The 19,392-nt window shown below is 44.6% G+C and overlaps 2 protein-coding genes across 8 annotated transcripts; one reads left to right on the top strand and one right to left on the bottom strand.

Annotated features, from left to right (window-relative positions):
* Positions 1-1,021: 1,021 nt before the first annotated feature.
* Positions 1,022-17,945, bottom strand: Nup214 (nuclear pore complex protein Nup214). Of its 2 annotated transcripts, none has more exons than XM_064681909.1 (9): positions 17,427-17,945; positions 7,068-7,159; positions 6,856-6,994; positions 5,033-6,786; positions 4,796-4,977; positions 4,076-4,417; positions 2,732-4,014; positions 1,182-2,667; positions 1,022-1,118 (listed from the first exon to the last, which is right to left on the bottom strand). In XM_064681909.1, exons 2-9 carry the CDS (start codon positions 7,101-7,103, stop codon positions 1,094-1,096), a joined length of 5,247 nt encoding a protein of 1,748 aa, XP_064537979.1. In that variant the 5' UTR covers positions 7,104-7,159; positions 17,427-17,945; the 3' UTR covers positions 1,022-1,093. The 2 variants fall into 2 exon arrangements, with proteins under 2 accessions (XP_064537979.1, XP_064537978.1); XM_064681908.1 differs by lacking the exon at positions 17,427-17,945 and adding an exon at positions 7,262-7,376.
* Positions 7,581-17,011, top strand: ReepA (Receptor expression enhancing protein A). Of its 6 annotated transcripts, none has more exons than XM_064681911.1 (9): positions 7,581-7,932; positions 8,059-8,145; positions 10,213-10,285; positions 10,637-10,834; positions 10,905-11,018; positions 14,415-14,704; positions 14,766-14,907; positions 15,302-16,163; positions 16,391-17,011. In XM_064681911.1, exons 2-8 carry the CDS (start codon positions 8,114-8,116, stop codon positions 16,112-16,114), a joined length of 1,662 nt encoding a protein of 553 aa, XP_064537981.1. In that variant the 5' UTR covers positions 7,581-7,932; positions 8,059-8,113; the 3' UTR covers positions 16,115-16,163; positions 16,391-17,011. The 6 variants fall into 6 exon arrangements, with proteins under 6 accessions (XP_064537981.1, XP_064537982.1, XP_064537983.1 ...); XM_064681912.1 differs by having other exon boundaries at positions 7,581-7,965; positions 8,065-8,145; XM_064681913.1 differs by having other exon boundaries at positions 7,581-7,965; positions 15,302-16,055.
* Positions 17,946-19,392: the final 1,447 nt, after the last annotated feature.

Below are 19,392 nucleotides of genomic sequence, written 5' to 3'. Positions count from 1 at the left end.
TTAATGCATAATGTACTTTAAAAATCGGCAAGGATATGGCTGGGTTAGGTCTGTTATAACTCGGTCGTGTCCTTGCAGATCATGACGAGTCCTGTGTCAAAAAAATTGTATGGATCAGGACAATCATCTAGCCAAAGGACATCGATATCTTCCTTGTAGTTTCTGAGATATGGCTATTTTTCTATAAGGACATTATATATTTAGCCATATCTCTGTCATATCCTTAAGGATATCGGAAGGATATGCCATTTGGAACTCGTGGGAGGCAGTACTATCGATTGGCATTCAAGGATTCACAGGATTCCACCAAAAATTGCACCCAAATTTCTCCTAGGGGTTTAGTCGCAAAATTGGCCAAAATCCAAAAAATCAGGGCTAACTCCACCATTTAAAGGACTATCGGGATGTCCTTTGGTCAGTAGATAGACCTTGTCCTCCAGATTGAGAATTGACAACCAAAAGGACGAAAGTCCTTCAGACAGCTGAGATGAAATGCCAATTTTGTTAACAGAAAAACGCTTATAACTCGGCCATATCCTTGCGTATCCTGTCGAGTCCTGTGTCAAATTAATTGTATGGGCCAGGCCTATCAACTGGCCAAAATTTGTCAAAATTGTCCTAGTAGTTTCCGAGATATCAAGGATTTTCTGTTTTTGGCTGTTTTCATGCGGCCCGCGACTGAAAAGATTTTGACAAGTTCTGAATTCTTAGATGACCCCATAATATTTTGATGCAGATCGTTGCAGCTGGTCCTAACAACACTAATGCACCAAGTCACTTTCAAATCTACAAGGATATGGCCGAGTTATGGCTATTTTTCTCTAAAAAGATCGGCGGTCAAAAAAATGCATTGCATATGCGCAAGGGGCAAGCCGAATCGTTAAATTATTAAATAAATGAAAAGTAATTGCGTGTCCCCCAAACAACAATTCATTTTTTTAAAAAACAATTTAAACATTAATTTTTATTTTAGAAAAATAGCAAATGATCTTAGATCGACGAGAGTACACCTCCGAGTTCGTCTGTTATAGATAATCAAAATTTATTTAACTCAATTTACATTAATTCATTCAACGAAGACTAACAAATATGCTTAACGATAGGTCATAAAGGAGGAGCTGTGGATGAAAGCGAATAACTATTAAAGGGAAAGACAATTATGGTGCCGAGAGCCGACTTACCCGCCAAAGGTCGACTTCTGGTTGTTGGTGTTGCCAGTTTGAGCCAAGTTGCCAAAGGACAGGCCCCCTGTGTCGGTGCCGCCCAGCGTTTCAAAGATGTTGCCCTCCGGCGGTTTAGCGGGAGCACCAAAAGCTGGCGGTGCTACGACCCCAGAGCTGGCACCAAACGAGCCAAAGCCTTTGGGACTGCCGAATGTGGGTGCGCCGCCAAACGTGGGGCTCGCCCCAAAGGCGGGACTGCCACCAAATACGGGCTTAGCGCCAAAAGCACCAGCTGGCGACTGAGTCTGCTGCTGCGGAGAGCCGAAACCCGACTGAGCCACTGAGCCGCTGCCCTGGCCAAAGCCGCTGCCAAAGGCGCCTGGTGTGGGAGTTGTTTGGGCAAAGCTGCCGAAACCACCGGAGCTGCCACCGCCAAAGATGGAGCCGCCTGAGGCCGCTGGCGAGGATGTACTTGGAGAGCCACCAAAAATAGACCCTCCACCACCACCACCAAAGCCCGATGCCTGCGGCTGCGCGGCGCCAAACAAATTGCCACCACTACCAGCAGTCGAGGACTGGCCAAAAACGCTCTGACCGAAAACGGAAGCCGATGGCGCAGCGGCCGGTGAGCTCTGTGCGCTGTTGGCGCCGCCAAAAATAGAGTTACCGCCTCCGCCAAAAGGCGAAGCAGCCGTGTTGGCAGTGCCACCAAAAATGGAGCCGCCAGCAGCAGCAGGCGAACCAAAGCCGCTGGGCTTAAGGGCAGCAGCCTGACCAAAGATACTGCCGCCGGAACTGGCAGCAGCAGCAGTAGGAGCAGCTGGCGCGGCGGCAGGACTGCCAAAGGGGGAGGGGCTGCCCGCAGCTGCTGCTGCAAAGAGACCGCTGGGTGGTGCAGCTGCGTTGGCAGCACCAAAAACGCTCGCTTCAGGCTTGGGTACATTGCCAAAAATATTGCCAGTGGGCGTGGCTACTGCAGCAGGAGCAGCGGCAGCGGCAGCTACTCCAAACGGACTGCTGACAGTTGTGGCGGGCGCAAAGGTATTAGCAGCGCCAAAAATGGAACCGGATGTATTGCTCGTAATGGAAGTGGCACTGCTGGTGGCTGTTAGTGAGCCGCTGGGTGTGCCGCCTGCCGTGTTCAGGCTGCTGAACGCATTCGAGAAGGAAAACTTGCTGCCTGGCGCAGCATCTGCATTCGTTGTGGTGACTGCGCTACTGGTGGCGGCAGCAAATGTTGGCGCTGAAACTGTTGCTGCTGTCGTTGCAACTGTTGCTGTTGTTGTTAAAGTCGTTGCAGCTGTTGCTGCTGTCGCCGTTGTCGACGTCGTTGCTGTTGTCGCTGATGTGTTGCTGCTGCTGCTTGTGGTGGTGGTGTCTGCGGCACTGACGCTGACTGCTCCGCCAAATAAGCTCTTGCTGCCATCCCCGCCAGCACCCAAGGCTGGGAACGTGCTGATGGCGCTTTGACCAAAGCCGCTAAAGATGTTGCCCGGTGGGGCATCTGTGGATTACAAAAGCTCAGTTTAATCAAAGCCTTATTCTGATGCAGTGCATCAATATCAGACCTGTTGTGCTGTCCTTTGTCTGCGGCTTGCATATATTGATAGAGGCAAAGAGATTGTCAACGGGTGGTGCACTGCTGCTCGTCACAGAGGCAGCCGAAGAAGTGGTGCTTATGGTGCTGGCCACGCTGCTGGTGCTGGCCGCTTCGCTGGCTGCGGCGGGAGCAGCAGCTGCTGTTAAACTGGACGTGGGCGTTGGTGCGGGTGTGCTGCTGCTGCTGCTTGCAACGGTATCCATGCTGCTGGTAGCTGTTGTCGTAGCATCAGCTATCGGAGCAGCTGCGGGCGCAGCTGATGTGACAGCTGTTGGCGGTGCAAAGGGTGTTGCGCTGTTGCCCAGCGAGGAGCCAAAGCCGCCGAAGCTAAAAGTGGAGCTGCTGCCGCCAATGGTGTTGCCCGCATTGTTGCCAAAGCCAGCAAACGTGAAGGGTTTAGCAGCTGGCTCTGATTTGGCTGCAGCCGTAGGTGGTGCTGCAGTGGGAGCTAGTGCTGCAGTCCTGGCGGGCTCTGCAGCTGTTAGCTCCACAGGTGCAGTTATATCCTTTTTAGCCTCCACAGGCTTGACAGACGCTTCCTTGGGCGGCTCCGGTGTTGCCTTAGGCTTGATAGAATCCACGCTAACATTGCCAAAGCCTGAAAAGAGATTGGGCGCAGGCGCTGCCGTAGTCTGTTGCTTGGGTGCCGCGGTTAAGCCACCAACAGTCAGCATGGGCTTTGCGCCGCCAAAGCTGAAGGGTGAGGTGCCACTAAAAAAGGATGTTGTCGGCTTGGTGACCTCGCCCGCGCTTAGTGTCGTTGTGGTCACCGTGGACGCAGTGGTCTTAACAAATGGACTGCTCTGGCTGAAGCTAAAGGTTGCCGGCACAGGCGCAGGTCCCGCTGCGGCGACAACGCTCACTGGCAAGTTCTGCAACTTCTCCATGGCAGCAACAGTTGCTGCGGGCTTGGAAGCGGTGGGCTTGGCCAGCTGTGGTCCTCCAGTTGCAGCTGCAGCTGCCTGAGTGGCTTTGTGAGCCACCGCTGGCTTGGCACTGGCTGGAGGAGCAGTTGCTGCTGCTGCCGCCGCTGCTGTCTTTTTCTTGAGCTCCGCTTTCAGTTTAGTCTCCAAAATGACTTCAGACTTGAGACCCACACGATCTGGTCGCTGTGGACTGATTATGTGCACATTGTGCTGCTGCAGCAACTGACGTATGCACTGCAATTTCTGTTGCGAGAGCTTGGCGCGATTCGTTTCCACCACCTGGTTGAGGGTGATTGAGAGTATGGAGTCAGCTAGTGTGTCCACGCTGTGGTAGAGGGAACAAATGAGTCCAGACTAACAAAGAGGTATCTATTGTATATACTCACGCCTCATTAGTGCGCACGCGACTGGACTCCTGGTTGAGCAGCGCGGACTGCAGCAGTCCGCGTTCCTTGAGCCTAGACTTGATGTTGTTTTGCGTGATGCGCTGTTCGGATGTCATATTTTGCAGGCGCGTCAAACGCTGATAGATGCCCTCCAGGCAGGGCATATGCATTTTCGACTTAGAACTGCGACGCAGCACATCCTGATACTGTTCCCACTGTGCATCAATTTGCTGCTGTGCCAGCTGCAGCTGCGCCTCATTGGCGGCCACATAGCTCTGCAGGCGCGACAGCAGACGACGACCTGCCGCATCAAAATTGGTGGAGGTCATCAGGCGGGTAATGCTGCAAAGAGGCAACAAATTTAAAACGTTTGGATTAATTAGTAAACATTTTAGAGAATCAAAAAGCTGCAAATTGAATAGGTGCGGAAATTATAGACGAAGGGAGTCTCCCGTCCAGCTGTCTGTCTGAATTTCCATATGAAGCTAGAGATTCAAAGCCTTGGATGTAAACTCTACTATAAACGAGTCTTGAAGATCAATATCTTCTACAACTTTGTCGTTATAGTCGTGACTAAATGTCTGATTTCAGGTTAACGAATACAACATGAAATGAAATCAGTGGGTACCATGAAATATGCTATTTGGAAGTACCGTATACATATATTCGATTGATAAGCGTAATGAAGTCGAGCACTCTTGTTTTTCTAAGGACACTTACTCTGGCTTCCTGTAGACCTCAAGCTTGGCACGGCATTCGGCCATCATAGCATAGGCTTCGCTTAGCGTATGACGCAATCCCTGGACATCCAGCTCAAAGTCAACATCGTTGGCCTGATCGTTCAGCTCCTGTAAATCCTCCAAACGCTTGGCATAGAACTTGATCGTGGAGGGTGACTCAATCTGCGTGGCATTTACAATATTTTATGCATATAAAACAAGTTGTAAATAAACTTACCTGTGAGAGCAGAGCTTGGGTCTGTTGCTTTTGCTGTTCTATTTGCTCACTAAATGCGCTGATCTGGACATTCATGATCTCCACAATAACATCGTCAACTTCCCCAGCGCTAAACTCCGAGTTCTTGCCAGCAACCGGCGGCTTTGGAGCAGCAGCTGGAGCGGTCACCACGGGCGTGAAAGTAGGCGGCACCGTATAAAGTGGTTTGTTGCTATTGGCCTTGGTTGCAGCAGCTGCTGCTGTCGTTGTAGCCGATAGCGAGGCAGGAATAGGAGCTGGAGCAGGAGCCGGCTTGTCCATTGCTTGGTTGGTAAAACTAGGTGTATTATTGGCAGCGGGAAGACTAAACATGGAACCAGTTGGCGGGGGCACCAAACTGGGTGCGCCAAATCCACCAAAGCTGGGCGCAGGCAGCGGTTTAGCTGGAGCAGCGGCAAAGTTTAATGGAGCAGCGGGAGCGCCAAAAGCGGGCGGCCCTTTGTTACCCACATTGCCGAAACCAGCAAATAGCGAGGGCGGCTTATCCTTGAGGGGCGCGGGCGTCGACGTAACAGTATTGGGTGTAAAGGCAAAGGATATGTCCGAAAGCGCAGGCGTGCTGGCCTCCACAGTAGCTACGGTCGCTGATGGTGCAACTGCTGCTGGCGGTGCTGGTGGCTGCTCCTGAGCGCTCAGTAGCGCATCCAGCGCACAAAATTGTCCTGACGTATCAGTCAAGGGCGGCGGCGGCGAGCAAACAGATGCAGCTCCCGGCTGTAGATTGAGAAAATTGAAGGCGAGCAAAGTGCCATCGGTGCCCAGGACATGCACCATGGGCATGCTGGGCAGCAGCTGCTCATTGATGCTCAGCTGATGCGCACTGGAGGTATCATACGCAAAGCCCAATGGGAATGTTTCATCCTGGGTAGCCTCGCTTAACGGCATCTCAATGCGCGCTTCGTCCAGAAGCGTCAACTGCTGCCAAGTGGGCGTATCGCCCGCCTCCGTGGTGGCTAGGACGCCCACCTCTACGCCGTTCGCCGAGCTGACCAACAGCAGATTCCATTGCGGCACATATGTGAAATGGAACTGATGATTGCGTGGCCCATTCAGGCTATAGCAAATGTCATAGTAGTTCGTATAAGTGGGCACGCCCGCCTTGGGTGCATTTATAATATACAATGCCGGGCTGCAGTCCTCGCCATGCTGCAGAAAGACAACTGCAAACTGAAAAGTAGACAGCCAGTGTACGGCAATCGTATCGAAGGGAGCATCGTGCACATTGGGCGGACAGGCGAGCGTCTTGGCGGGTGTCAGATCCGGCTTGAACTGCTGCAAACGACCGCCGGGAAAGCCCAGCACCAGCTGCTTGCCCTTGGGTGACCAGCAGCCGCATTGGATTTGCTGACTCTTGTCCAGCGAGTGAAGCTCAAAGTTTCCGCTATCCTTAAGCACATACATGGCCAAGCCACCGTTGCTAAGCACCACAGCCAAACTGTTGGGCAGCACGGGATTCCACAGTAGCTGCACGGCATACACATAGTCCTCAGGGGACATGCGTATGTTGTATAAAACGCAGGGCTCTGGGCTCATAAAGGATTGCACTGCATAGATGAGTAACAGACTGTTGCCACTTGACTGCGTATAGTTAATGGCCAGAAGATTGCCATCGGCGCTGCAGGACATGTAATTTGGTATGCTGGGCAGCGGCACGAGACGTGCTAGCGGCTGCTTACCGCACGTCTTGGCAGCGGCTACATCTCTGATGATTATAACTAACAAATAGATAGGATGGATGAGCATAGCGTGAACGCTGCATAACTAGCAAAAAGCATAAAGTATACCTCTCAGTTCCGGCGCGTTGGGATTGCCGGCAAAAAGTAGTCCACGGCTGCTGGAAACAGCCAATAAATTCACATTGCTGCGCGGCTCGCCGCATTTTCGAAATGCCACAAACTTGTCATGCAATTTGAATTGTATCTCCTGCAATATCCACACATATCAAAATCAGTCAAAATGTATGCATACATATTAAATCCTAAGCCGATTTGCATACCTGTGTATCTTTACAATTAGGTGCATTTTGCGCCATTTTTTCGATAGCAGCGTCGTCGCCTGAACACGTGCTGCGTCGCTTTTATGGGCACGCTGCAAGTATTTTCCAGTAAATAAACAAATTTTCAATCACTTAAGTTAAACATAAAATAATGACACTGCTTTTCGCACAAAGAAATCTAAAAATTGACCAACCAAATAAATTTGCAAACTTTGCGTTGCTGCTGACTCGCAAAACAATTGATGGTACTTGCGTTAATATCGATTACAATCGCCACTTTCGATAAATTATAAATAAATTATTTTCTATCTAAGTGGCCACAAGTGCAATAATTAAACTGTACAGTTATTTAATTAGTACATGTACTTCTTGTTTAAAATTAATTCTTGTATTAATTTGATGTGACTGCAAATTCAAAACCTTTGCAAAACCGCAAATTTGTGTTATGCTGGCAATGCCGCACAACAGCTGTTGCTAATTGCTTATCGAAAATCGATAGCGCATAGCTACACTTTCGCGACATATACACATCTCCAGCTGTGTTGTTGTTTGTCTGTCTCTGTCTGCGTTTTTGTTAAACAAAAGCATTGTTCGCGCGCGCAATGCAGCAAAAAACTGCACTAAGTGGTCGCAACTAAAACCAACAAAAAATGTAGTTAAAAAAATTGGGCAATTAGTTATTGGAGTGCTGCGCAACACGGTGCTACGGCGTTGTTGTTGTTATCGTTATAATTAGCAAACGGAGAATCACAGCAACCAACAAAAAAAAAACCAGAAAAACATCGTAAGCGTCAAAATTTGTTTGTTCCTTCAACGAGTATACACTAAAAACAAAACAAGCTTAACTAGAACCTTTGCAAATTGGGTGAGTTATTGTGCAAGAAATTTCAGCGACAAGGTGAGCACCAGTTACAGAAAGAAGTCAGCTTATTGAAGCGCAAATGCGTGTTACTTCATTTGTAATTGAATTTTCATTTATTCTATTTGTCAGCGACAGCGGCAGAAGCAGAAGCAGAGCGTAACAAAGGACGCCTAAAGCTTTCAATATGATCAGCAGCTTATTTTCACGGCTAATAATGTGAGTAAGAAACGAAAAAGAATCAGTTCTAATTCGCTCTTTGGCAAGCCGAAGATTTGATACTCTCGCAGAAGTGCTTTAATTTATTTGCTAGCGGTAATAATAATTAAAAGTGTTTAAAAGTCAATTAATAAATCAATTAAAATGTGTATTTGTGTTGTGGACGCTAGAAAAGTGGAATTTACGTGTTTCATTTTAATTGCAACATATCAATAATTGTAATTTTCTTTAACAAAACTTATTGTAATTTTTTGAATATTTCTAATATCGTAATGTTTAAAAGCCATTTTCTAGTTTTCTTAAAAATATAGTAAACTCAAAATTATATAAAGACTGCCCTCAATTGACAAATTTTTACATAAAAAATATTAAATTCTATTTTTTATGCAGTTAAGCAGTTGTCCTTCCGTATTTAGGCACTTCTAAATAATGCCTTTTACTTCTATAACCATTCTATAAATACAAATTTCTGAATTTACTTTGATAATGTAGAAGCTATTGTAATATCGAGAGATATGAATAGACACATCTAATGGGGCATAAAAACTCCAAAGAACAACAATAATGGGGATCTCACAAATAATATATGAGATTCTCCGAATCTGTCTATTCAAAATAGCTTAATATGTATATGGTTCCAATTTCCGCAAATTACTATGTCCGAGCAACCCCACAATAAAAAATGTGAAATCCTATGAAACAAGTATATACTTGTTACATGTATCATGACTAAATCAGCGTACACACTGCGAGAGTATATTTAAGAGGCCAGCAACTACACCAACACACACGCACGAATGCGTTGTCGCTTTTGTTGCTATTGTCGTGGCTGTTGTTGTTGTTGCTGACCCCCAAAAAAAGAAAAACTTGTGAGCGAGCAACTCTTTTTTTTTTGTTGGAGTTTTTGGCCTTGCCTCCGTAGTTCGCTTAATTTGTTTGAGTCTGCTTCCTAATTGTGTGGGCGTTACGCAGTGATTCCGTGAGCGTTGCCAGCGCGAGTCAATTGTTTGTTTATTAATCAGCGCCAAAAGTTACCGTTAGCCGCTGTGCAGCGTCAAAGTCAATTTGAGCGGGGCGCCTTTTATGGCGTTTCGCGCGCATGTGAGTATGTGTGTGTGTCCGAGGTTGACGCACTCGCCTTGCCGTCACATATAAGTATATATATATATGTATATAAGTCATACAGACACCTCAACGGAGACTAGTCTAATGTTCCATGTAAAACACTTGCCACTTGTCGCCGAACGCCAGGCCAACTCCATGCAAATTCTTTGTGTTTTGCTCATATTTATAGCGTCTCCAAGCGCCAAGCGCTGCTGCTGATCAGCTAATAGATTCAAATATATATATGTAATTTGTTTGTATTTCTCGCTCACATTTTGGGCAAATACGTGCTGCAATAGAGCGCAGCAGCTGCTCTTGCTGCTATTAATAGTTGAGAATTCTATGCCATTTCGCATTAGACGCTCTCGAGCAGCTGCTGCCCGAATAGTCTTTGCGCGTCGTTTTAGCAACTAGGAACGAGGCATTTATCGCTCGCTCCGGGCAATGCGTCGCCATGAGCCGGCCTAGCTATCTGCAGGAGCAGCTGCTCTATCAGCAGCGCCAGCGCCCAGCTAATATTAAACGCCTACGTCAGCAGGCGCTGCCCATATACGGACGCAGCTATTCGCTAGAGGAGCAAGCAGCAGTCGCGGCTGCTGGCAATTTTGTGCCCGTCTATCCAAAGTTTATCTATCCAGCCCAGCAGCAGCAGCAGCTGCTTCAGCTGGAGCAGTTGGAGCTGCAGCAACAGCTCGGCCTGCACGATTCGCTTAACTCTTTGAGCAGCGATTTTACAGACTATGACTATGAGGCACCTTTCATTGTGGAACAGCCAACGGCAAATGCAGCACCAGCTGCCTCCAATGTGGTGCAGAATTTGAATGCTCTGGGTCGTTTCTTGGAGCTGCTACAGCGTTGGCCACTGCCCCGTCTATCCTTCAATACGGCCTGCATTTGCTCGCTCATCATTATATTTATAGCGCCCCGCACTTGTGCACAGAGTTTATTGTTTCCCGCTTTCAGATTGTTCTTCGGCACTCTATATCCGGCCTATGCCTCCTACAAGGCTGTGCGCACAAAGAATGTCAAGGAATATGTGAGTATACAAATTTTAAATCAATCAGTTTTGAATCTAATCATTCTAAAATGTTTTGTTTGATAAGCTATAAAACTAAAACAATTTAGACTTCTACAACTTTTTGAAGTCCTAATAAAGGTTTATAATGTATTCCATATTAGCTTGTATCATAAGAAATTGCCAGGTTCTAAGCTTAAATTTACAAATGAAATGATAAATTATGATAATATTTGAAGTATGCTTCTAAAAAAAAACAACACAACTCTATACGAATGTTGGACATTCGAATAGGACAGCAAAGTTTTAGAATATACCCAATCCTTTGCATCTCCTTAAATACAAGTTTCTTAAATTGTATGTTTTATATAGGTCAAATGGATGATGTACTGGATTGTCTTTGCATTTTTTACATGCATTGAAACATTTACGGACATATTCCTATCGTGGTTCCCATTTTACTATGAGGTCAAAGTGGTAATTGTCTTGTGGCTGCTATCGCCAGCCACAAAGGGCAGTTCCACATTGTATCGCAAGTTTGTGCATCCCATGCTGACAAGACGCGAACAGGTGCGTTCATTATACATATATCATATATGTATATAGATATAATCACTCTCTGTTCTTTTCACTGGCACAGGAAATCGATGAGTATTTGAATCAGGCACGCGAACGCGGCTACTCAGCGGTGCTACAGCTGGGATCTAAGGGTGTTAACTATGCCACAAACGTCATCATGCAGACGGCCATAAAGGTAACTAAAACACATGCAGCAACAGCTACAGAAACAGCAACAACAACAGCACACACATAACACACACGCACACATTCACATGCACTCGCACACACGCACAACCAATTCATCTGGCACATTTTTCAATTGCTTTTACAACAATTTGCCACCAGCGTCGTTGCATAAAATGAAATGAGCAGCAGACAACAGCAACAGCAACTGCCACCGCCGCAGCAGCCGCAGCCGCAGCCATCGCCGCCTTAAAAACGCCTCAATTTCTGTTTAGAAAATGTTTGCGCAATGTTTTTCTTTTCGCTCAGTGCCCCCGTTTTGGTGTTCATCTCTCATCAACAATAACAACAACAACAGATCTTCATCAACAGCATCTCTCGAGCAGCTGGGGCTGCCGCGTGCCAGACGCGCGACGACGACATCGTCATCATTTTGTTCATTGTTTTCATTAACTTTAAATATCATTTAAACAAACAAATAGAAAATACTTATATGTATGCTCTCTTTGTGCCATATGTTTGTTTTAGTTTATAGTTTGATTAATTTTCTCTTGTGTGTGCAGCGCTTAATAGAAATACGTTAAAAGTTAGCCAGATTCAAAGCCATGTAGAAATACTATTTATAATAAAAAAATGCAGAATACAAGCACATCATCTATATAGATTTATATAGTATACACAAAAGAGTAGTTTATCTAAATGTAGCACAGAATTGGGTCTCGACAACCAAACAAACAAATTGTTGCCTTAGTCCAAAACTCAAGTATGTAAACATTTCAAATTGCAATACATTTTGTTCAGATGTTTTGTACCACGTAGATGTTTATACATTTTGTTTTTTACATTCCACAACAAGTGGAAATACTCTTTATAAAGAAATTGATTCAGTCCGTGCGGCTCGCAAGCTACATACAAAGAGCATTAATCATCGTCGTTAACCCAATGTTCAGGTCTTTGTGGTTACACACAAAGCACTTATATATATATTTATATATATACATTATATTATATATTTATCGGTGTCTATTCATGGCAGAATTTCTTTGTTAAAACGAGTGTCGCGTGTTCCATTGGGTCAAGTAGCAATGCATTTCAAGTTGCCATAGAATACGTTTATTCCCCACTTCCTTGTCATTTAGTCTAAGCAATTTACTGCTCCAGTGAAACGCAAAATCTCAACTTCATATTTTATACTAATTTCGTAACTTGATGTCACTTTTACGATTTTTTTTTCAAATTATGTACTTTTAGTTTATATTTTCATACTTTATCAGCAGACACTTATCTAACGACTCATCTATCTTTGTGTGTCATGCTTTAATTTAGTTTTGTTCAATTGTTATAAACATTATGATAATATTGTGTACCTAAACCCATATGAACTTGAAAAACTCTTAAACATCAAACCTTGTATATAATATGTAACAATATCTCATCTAATGCAAGGGCACATTTACATCTATTTGTTTGTGTTACCATAACTTCTACTATCTGGTTAATTTTAAAATGGCTTTCTGATATATTTTCACAAATTTTTGACTGCATTACAATAGTTCGATGTTAAGTTTTTGTTTTTTTAATATATGGAGCATATAGAACTAAGAGCTTGGTCAAGATAAATTGCAAAATATGCATACAAAAACTCTTTTGTTATATGATATTGTTGCGTGATCTGTCAGGTCACGTTTTGATCAGTTTGTATCTTTTACTCTTGCTTATTATGTACTCCAGATATTAGCTATATAAATCCAAGCCTATTCAAATATAACAATTAGGTGTTCCATTTCAATCTGTATTTGTAATAGTAAATACATGGAAGCCGCCAATTAGTTGGATGTCTAACGATATCAGTTACATATATAGGGAATATATATATATATATATATAATCGTAAATCGAGTCGCTAGAGAAGCAAATTGCAATGCTGATATTTTTGCCTCTAGGGTAGGGCATATAAATAGATGGGGGATTGGCATGCGCCCGACCACGACAACTCGTTACCCACTCTGACTGTGTGTGTGTGTGTGTGTACGTGTGTGTGTGTGTGTACGTGTGTGTGTGTGTGTGTGTTTTTTTTTTTTTTTTTTTTTTTTTGTATAGGAGGGAAAAGCATTAAAAGCCGAAAAGTGTGGGACTTGCACCCACTAAAAACCCACCTACTCTCCGTATCCCTCTCATGGCACCACCGATGGGTATCACTTCACGAGGGGGAGATGGCATGAAAGCCTCAGCTAGATTCTCATCTATGATTGACGATTGCGCTGTCGTTCAGCGCGACGCAAGGATTTGATTATCACTGCCGCTGTGGTGCTAATAGCAATCCAATTGTTTTGCGAGCTTAGTAGGATATCTAGTAAGTCGTTGACTATAAAAGGTCTCCCAATAATTTGACTAAGCTCTTCCCGTTCAGCAGTGTGTGTGTGTGTGTGTACGTGTGTGTGTGTTTGTATCTGCTGCCCTCTTTTTAATTGCACTTTATTTCCATACATATATTTAATTTTAAATTTAAACATCCTTAGCGCTGCCTATTTTTATTAACGTTTTTGTTTTTCTCCTTTTTTGGTTTTCTCACTTACGTTTCTTTGCATTTGACTTACAAAAATAAAACGAAATGAACACCTGCACCGCCTGCCTAATACTAACACCCGCGCCGCGCCGCTCCACGCCACGCCCACCGTCCAGACCATACAGATGGCATCGCCGACGACGACGGCCGAGATGCGCAGCCTGCAAAACTCACAATCGGCCAGCGAGCTGTCGCGGGATCACGACTTGCTGGACGCCAGCGAGCTGCTGCTGCCACGTTCCAGCTCGCTGAATGTGATTGAGAGCTATGCTGACCAGCGCATGGTCATCACAGAGCTGCACGAGGAGATGGCCATCTCAGAGCTGAATTACAGAGATGCGGGCGCTGCACGTTTACGTGATATGCCCGTCCGCAAGACCAGAGCGAACAGAGCAGCCGCTGCCACAGCGGCCACAACGGTGACCAAGCGGGCCACACGTGGCGCCTCCAAGAGCAAACAAACGGATTTGCTGTGCGGCGACGGCGGCGGCGGCGGCATACGTGGACGCCGCAAGCTGCGCGAGGCCACGCCCGATGTGGACGTTGAGGGGGATTAGTTAGGGAATCCAAAAAGCAATCGCATGATACTCAGCAAATGCAAGCACAAACAAAATTAAGCGAATTTCTATTATTTTGCACACGCGACACCTAACCATGTCGTCGTCATCACCAGCCACTATATACACCTAGTTAACATAGTTATTATTTGAATACATCATTCTCTCTCTATATATATTTATACATATTTTTAGTCTGTTTAGTTATAATATGCAATTGATATATATATATAAAAAAAAAACAACAGAGCTACAAGTCTCTCGCTTTCACTCATCCGTTAAGGGCGGCGGCAATTTGGTGCAGACCATCAAGCGCAGCTACAGCCTCAGCGATCTAAGTGAGCCCGATATGCATCGCACCCAGGATGAACTGGACGAGGTCATGATGTCGTCTTCAACATCAGTGATGATGCGTCCCCAGCCAGCGCGACTGCTGCGCCAGCGCCATCAGACGCCGGTGGGACGTTCCGCTAGCGGCACACGCCACTCGACTGGCATGTACTTTACCGAGGTGGATGTCAGCTCCAGCTCCGCTGCTGCTGCTGCTGCGGGCAAACATGCTGGCGATTTCAAGTGAGTTTAAATGTCGCTTTGTTCTGCTCCATCAATTTAACACAGCTCCATGCACACACAGCTACAATATACGCAGCACGGATGACATCAGTTCGGGCTATTCCAGTGCGGAGCCGGTTAGTGCCCCCCTCGTCAGCGGCCTAAGTCGCACCTCATCCATGACAAATGCTTCCAAGGGCCGCGTGAAGTCCAAACGGAACGAGGTAAGCTTTGTGCTTTTACTGTAGCCGAGGTGTTTCCTAATTTACTGAAGGATTGAGCTGGATTTCTTAACAAATTGTTGGACATTTTTATGGGGCATTCCGGTTTTTTGGGTGACTAAACTTAACTAGATGAGTCTGGATTTCTGTTTGGATTTTAATAGCGAAAATTAACAAACAATTGATTAGATCCTTCCACCTTGTTTTCAAGAATTCATGAAACGGGAGTTTGGTTCAAATCTTGGTTTGTCATATATTTGTATACAATTTAAAACCAGTTTGCGTTGGTTAAAAAATAGAATTAGATATTTAGAAGCACCTCGGACTAACTGTTTGACTCTGTCAAGTAGCTATTCAATTAGAGTTTCCTAATGGATATTATTGATGATTCGATTAGCAAATGCTGGAAGATATGCGCGCAGAGGTTTATTTGGAAAATGAGCGTTACTTTCAAATGGCCAGAGCGCAACAGCTGGAGAGTAGTGCTCAGAGGCATTTGCAGATTGTGGAGAGCGAAGAAGAGAATGACAGGAACTACGTGGAGGAGGAGGAGGAAGATGAGGATAGCTTCTATGAGGCTATGACTGCATTAGAAACTGTTGAAAGCATAGCTCCAGCACAGAGCATAGACTCAGCTGATAAGGAACTGCCTCTTACAACGGACGAGCCTGCTGCAATTGAAGAGCCAGGCGAGAAAATGGAAACGGAGGAGCTCAGCGAGAACGAAGAGTCTTTTAAGGAAGCCCTGAATACAACACCAGCTGATGCGGAAATCAATTCGGGCGCCTACCAAATGAAATCAATTGAAACAGCCAACAAAATAGATGACTTTAAAGCACTCGTGGATCCCTTTTTATTGGTGGTAACCGAGTCCAAATTGGAAATGGAAGAAGCAGCAGAAGCAGCCAATGCTGCAGATGTTAAAAAAACGCAATCCGTGTCACCACGCGAATTGGTGGCTACGCTGGAGGAGATCAAGCACAGTTTTCGCGCGCAATTGGAACCGGAGACATCGCCACTGCGTCCCAAGGCACAGCATGGCAAGGGGCGTGCACCGGCGCCGCCTTTGCCGCCACGCAAGGAATCGCGTGCAGGTGACAATGTGAGCCTCAACTCTGTGACGTCCACACAATCGGAGCGCAGCAAGTCAGGTATCGGCTATCTATTCAAAAGTATGAAAGATAATGTGCTGCGCAAAGCTAATCAGTAAACGGATGAGGCGCTCAGCGGCAGCTCAGCCAAAGAAACGTCAATTTGATGTAAGCCACAGACAGCCACGAGGCTGAATCCCCGTACAGCTCATCCAAGTGTTAATCGCATCGCTCGTCTCTGATCCTAACTTACAAAAACCCTCTCGTTGCGCATTGTACAGAGCCTTGTGTTGCCTACTAACAGAAACGTTTTGCATTTTCAGCATGTTTATTTTTGCGTTAGTTGTAGCTTAATTATGACTAAATCTAATATACGTTTTTTGATTTCTTTGCAGGACAAATCCATGTCCGCTAGCTGCACCACTTTGCCCCGCAGCAGCAGCAGCCGCAAGGCGGACAAGACTCAGGCAACGACTGCTTCGGGCCAGGCCAAAGCGCGCATCAAGCTGGAGAAGTAGAGTGTGCATCTTAAATCTACCAAATTAGCTGATATATCTATAAATCTATATATGTGTATGTAATCTCTATTCCTATCGAGAATGTCTTTTAAATTAGTTGCTCGGTGCTCAAATTTTGGCCAATGTGTGTTAAGCGTGTGGACGGCAATGTTAAATGAAGGAAAACAAATGTAAACCTCATGTTTTAGTTTAAATTGTAATCTAATACTGATATTATAATAGTGATCAATATTATCATAATTAGAGTTGATGATAATCTTGGATTTTGTTTGTGATTCTGTTACGAGTTCCCCTTTGGAAATTTACCTAGCCGATAGATATTGATATTCATTTCGTAGCCACGTTTAGTGTTAAGTGATTGTCCTATGCTACAACCAGGTTCTAAATGCAACTATAGTACTAACCAACAACAAAATGATCTATCTGAATTAGAAGTTTAAATTCAATGCATTGTAATTGATAATTCAATAAAACTTAAATATACATATGTAAATTATAGTAAGATTCTTTTTTATAGGAATGAGAACATTTCTGTGTTCCTTAAAACGGTTTTCTAATCTGAGCACGATATATTTTGCACAGAGAAGATACATCTTCCGCCCTATAGAGCGCACTTGGCCGTGTAACCCTTTCTCTCACACTTTTTTACTTTAATTTGTGGACATGCATGTATGTATGTATTCATACACATGTGTACATATGTACATACATATGTAGGTAATTACTTATCAAAAGCATCCATGCTCGGCTTTCAAAAACGTGTAAGTATTTCAAACATCGCATGTGATAACTATGAGTCGCCCAACTATAGTATAAAATGCTTAAATCAATTATTTATATGTATGTAAATAAATAAGATTAATATTTTAAAAGCAGTTAGCTTGAAATGGTATTTTAAAGTGTTAATACATACGTATTATTTTCCTTTTCTACTCCTTGTATTCCCAGCACTTGTGGTTTACTCATTTAACAAATCCGGTATCACACCTCACAAAAAATATTAAAAAATTTTGGACTTTTAGTACTTTAAATATTAAAACTAAAACAATACAAGCATATCCATTTATTTAACGTTCCCATGTGATCGAAGAAAACTTCCAGTTCCAGTCTTTTCCAATCGTGACTTCTGCATATGCACAAGCTCCGCATGTGTGCGTACACAAACACACACACAAGTTAATGCTTGCTTCGTAAGTACAGTGCATACGAAGCCAGTCTGCAGTTTAGGTGCCACCAGCAGCTTTGTTCAACTTCTCGAAACTTGCCGTATGGAGTCGCACATGCGCAGCAGCTGATGCGAATGCTCACTGACCTTGACCCTCAATCGGCAGCGAGAGAGCGCAGACAACGGTTGAACACGGTGCGCATGCAGCCAGCCGGGCGAAACTTGTTGCCAAGTGCAGCAGTAAAGACCACGCAGTCAAGTTGAAGTTTTGCCCCCCTGCATAACAGCCCTCCCCCCAAACCACAAGCGTCGCCAGCTCACCGTCCATACATACACACACACTTATATTTGCGTGTGTGTGTGTCGCTTGCAAGTTTTCACCATTAGCAGCGCATGGCGACGACTGTACTTTGCTTAAAGAAGCAGCACATAAATACATATACACGCAAGTATATGCTTTATTCCCACGTGTGTGTGTGTGTGCGTTGTGCGCCGATATACTTGTAGGTCTCGTTGCACAAGGAAGCAAAGCAAAGAAAGCGGCGTACAAACACACGCACATGCACACGGCAATACGCTAGAAACAATGGCAGAATTTTTGCTTTATGTGGCGGCACCTCCACCAAGCTGACTCAGTGACAAAGAGAGTGAGAGCGAGCGAGAGAGGGAGATAGCCGGCCGAAACCATCAGCTGCCGCGCCATGTGTTCGCGCAAAAATCAGGGGGGCAGCTGCTGCATCATTTGCCGGCTTAGAGAACGAGAACTGGTAGCTAAACTGGTTAGCGAGGGGGAAAAGGAGAAAAAGCGGGCGATCTGCAAAAATAAAGAACTTAAATTCAAGTGAAACACATATGTATTGTGGGGTTATTATTATTATTTCTTTTGTCTCAAATCAGCAGCTCCAGCATTTTAATTTACAATTAAAAAACAATCACAGTGATATTTGAATTTTTCATCATCATCATCATCCTCGTAGTTCTCCTTGTTTTCTGTCTCGGTCAAGTGAAAAAGGTTTTACATCTGAGTTTGTCTGTTAGCTCATCCTCATCCAGCTTTTTGCTTCATTTTCATTTCTCTTTGTCATCTTCTAACTGCCTTTGTTCTTGTTTTCGCTGTTGTTTTTGCTGCCAGCTAGCATAGCTAACCCGCTAGAGATCTTGCTTTTTGATGATAGGTGAAGTTTAAAAGCTCGCCGGCCGCAGCTTTGTTGAGGAACATGCCTCTCTTTCGTTCTGAATCGATCGCCTCATTGCTCCTACTTTACTTTGTTGTTATTTATCTTCTGCGTGTTTGGAACTCCTAATAGGATACATTGTAGTACATACATACTTTTATATATTTTTACGAGTTTTTTTTTTTGTTTTTGTTTAAGGTAAATTATATATTCTTATATAGTTTTTTCTTCCATTCGTTATAATTGTAATTAGTAAATTCAAACACGTTTGCAGCATAATAATAATAATAATATAGTTGTTGCTATTGTGGTAGTAGCTACTAAAATACAACGTCTGTTTCTTCTACTACTGCTTCCAGCAGCTGCACAGCGCCACCAGCGCTATCGTTGTCTTCTCTTCTCCCAGACTATTGCTGTTCATCGTGCTTCCTCCTAGTTGTTGCTTGTATACACTGTTCTTCTACGACTGCAGGCTCAGAGCTTTGGAATTAGAGATGTGCTGCTTAGATGATGGTTAGATATATATGTGTATGTATGGA

This window comes from Drosophila montana, unplaced genomic scaffold (assembly GCF_035044405.1).
Source record: "Drosophila montana isolate Dmon_TW-CO22-7 unplaced genomic scaffold, ASM3504440v1 contig_2438_1, whole genome shotgun sequence".
Lineage (NCBI taxonomy): Eukaryota > Metazoa > Arthropoda > Insecta > Diptera > Drosophilidae > Drosophila > Drosophila montana.
The sequence above is the reverse complement of the archived record's forward strand: the minus strand, read 5'-3'. Positions and strand labels throughout refer to the sequence as shown.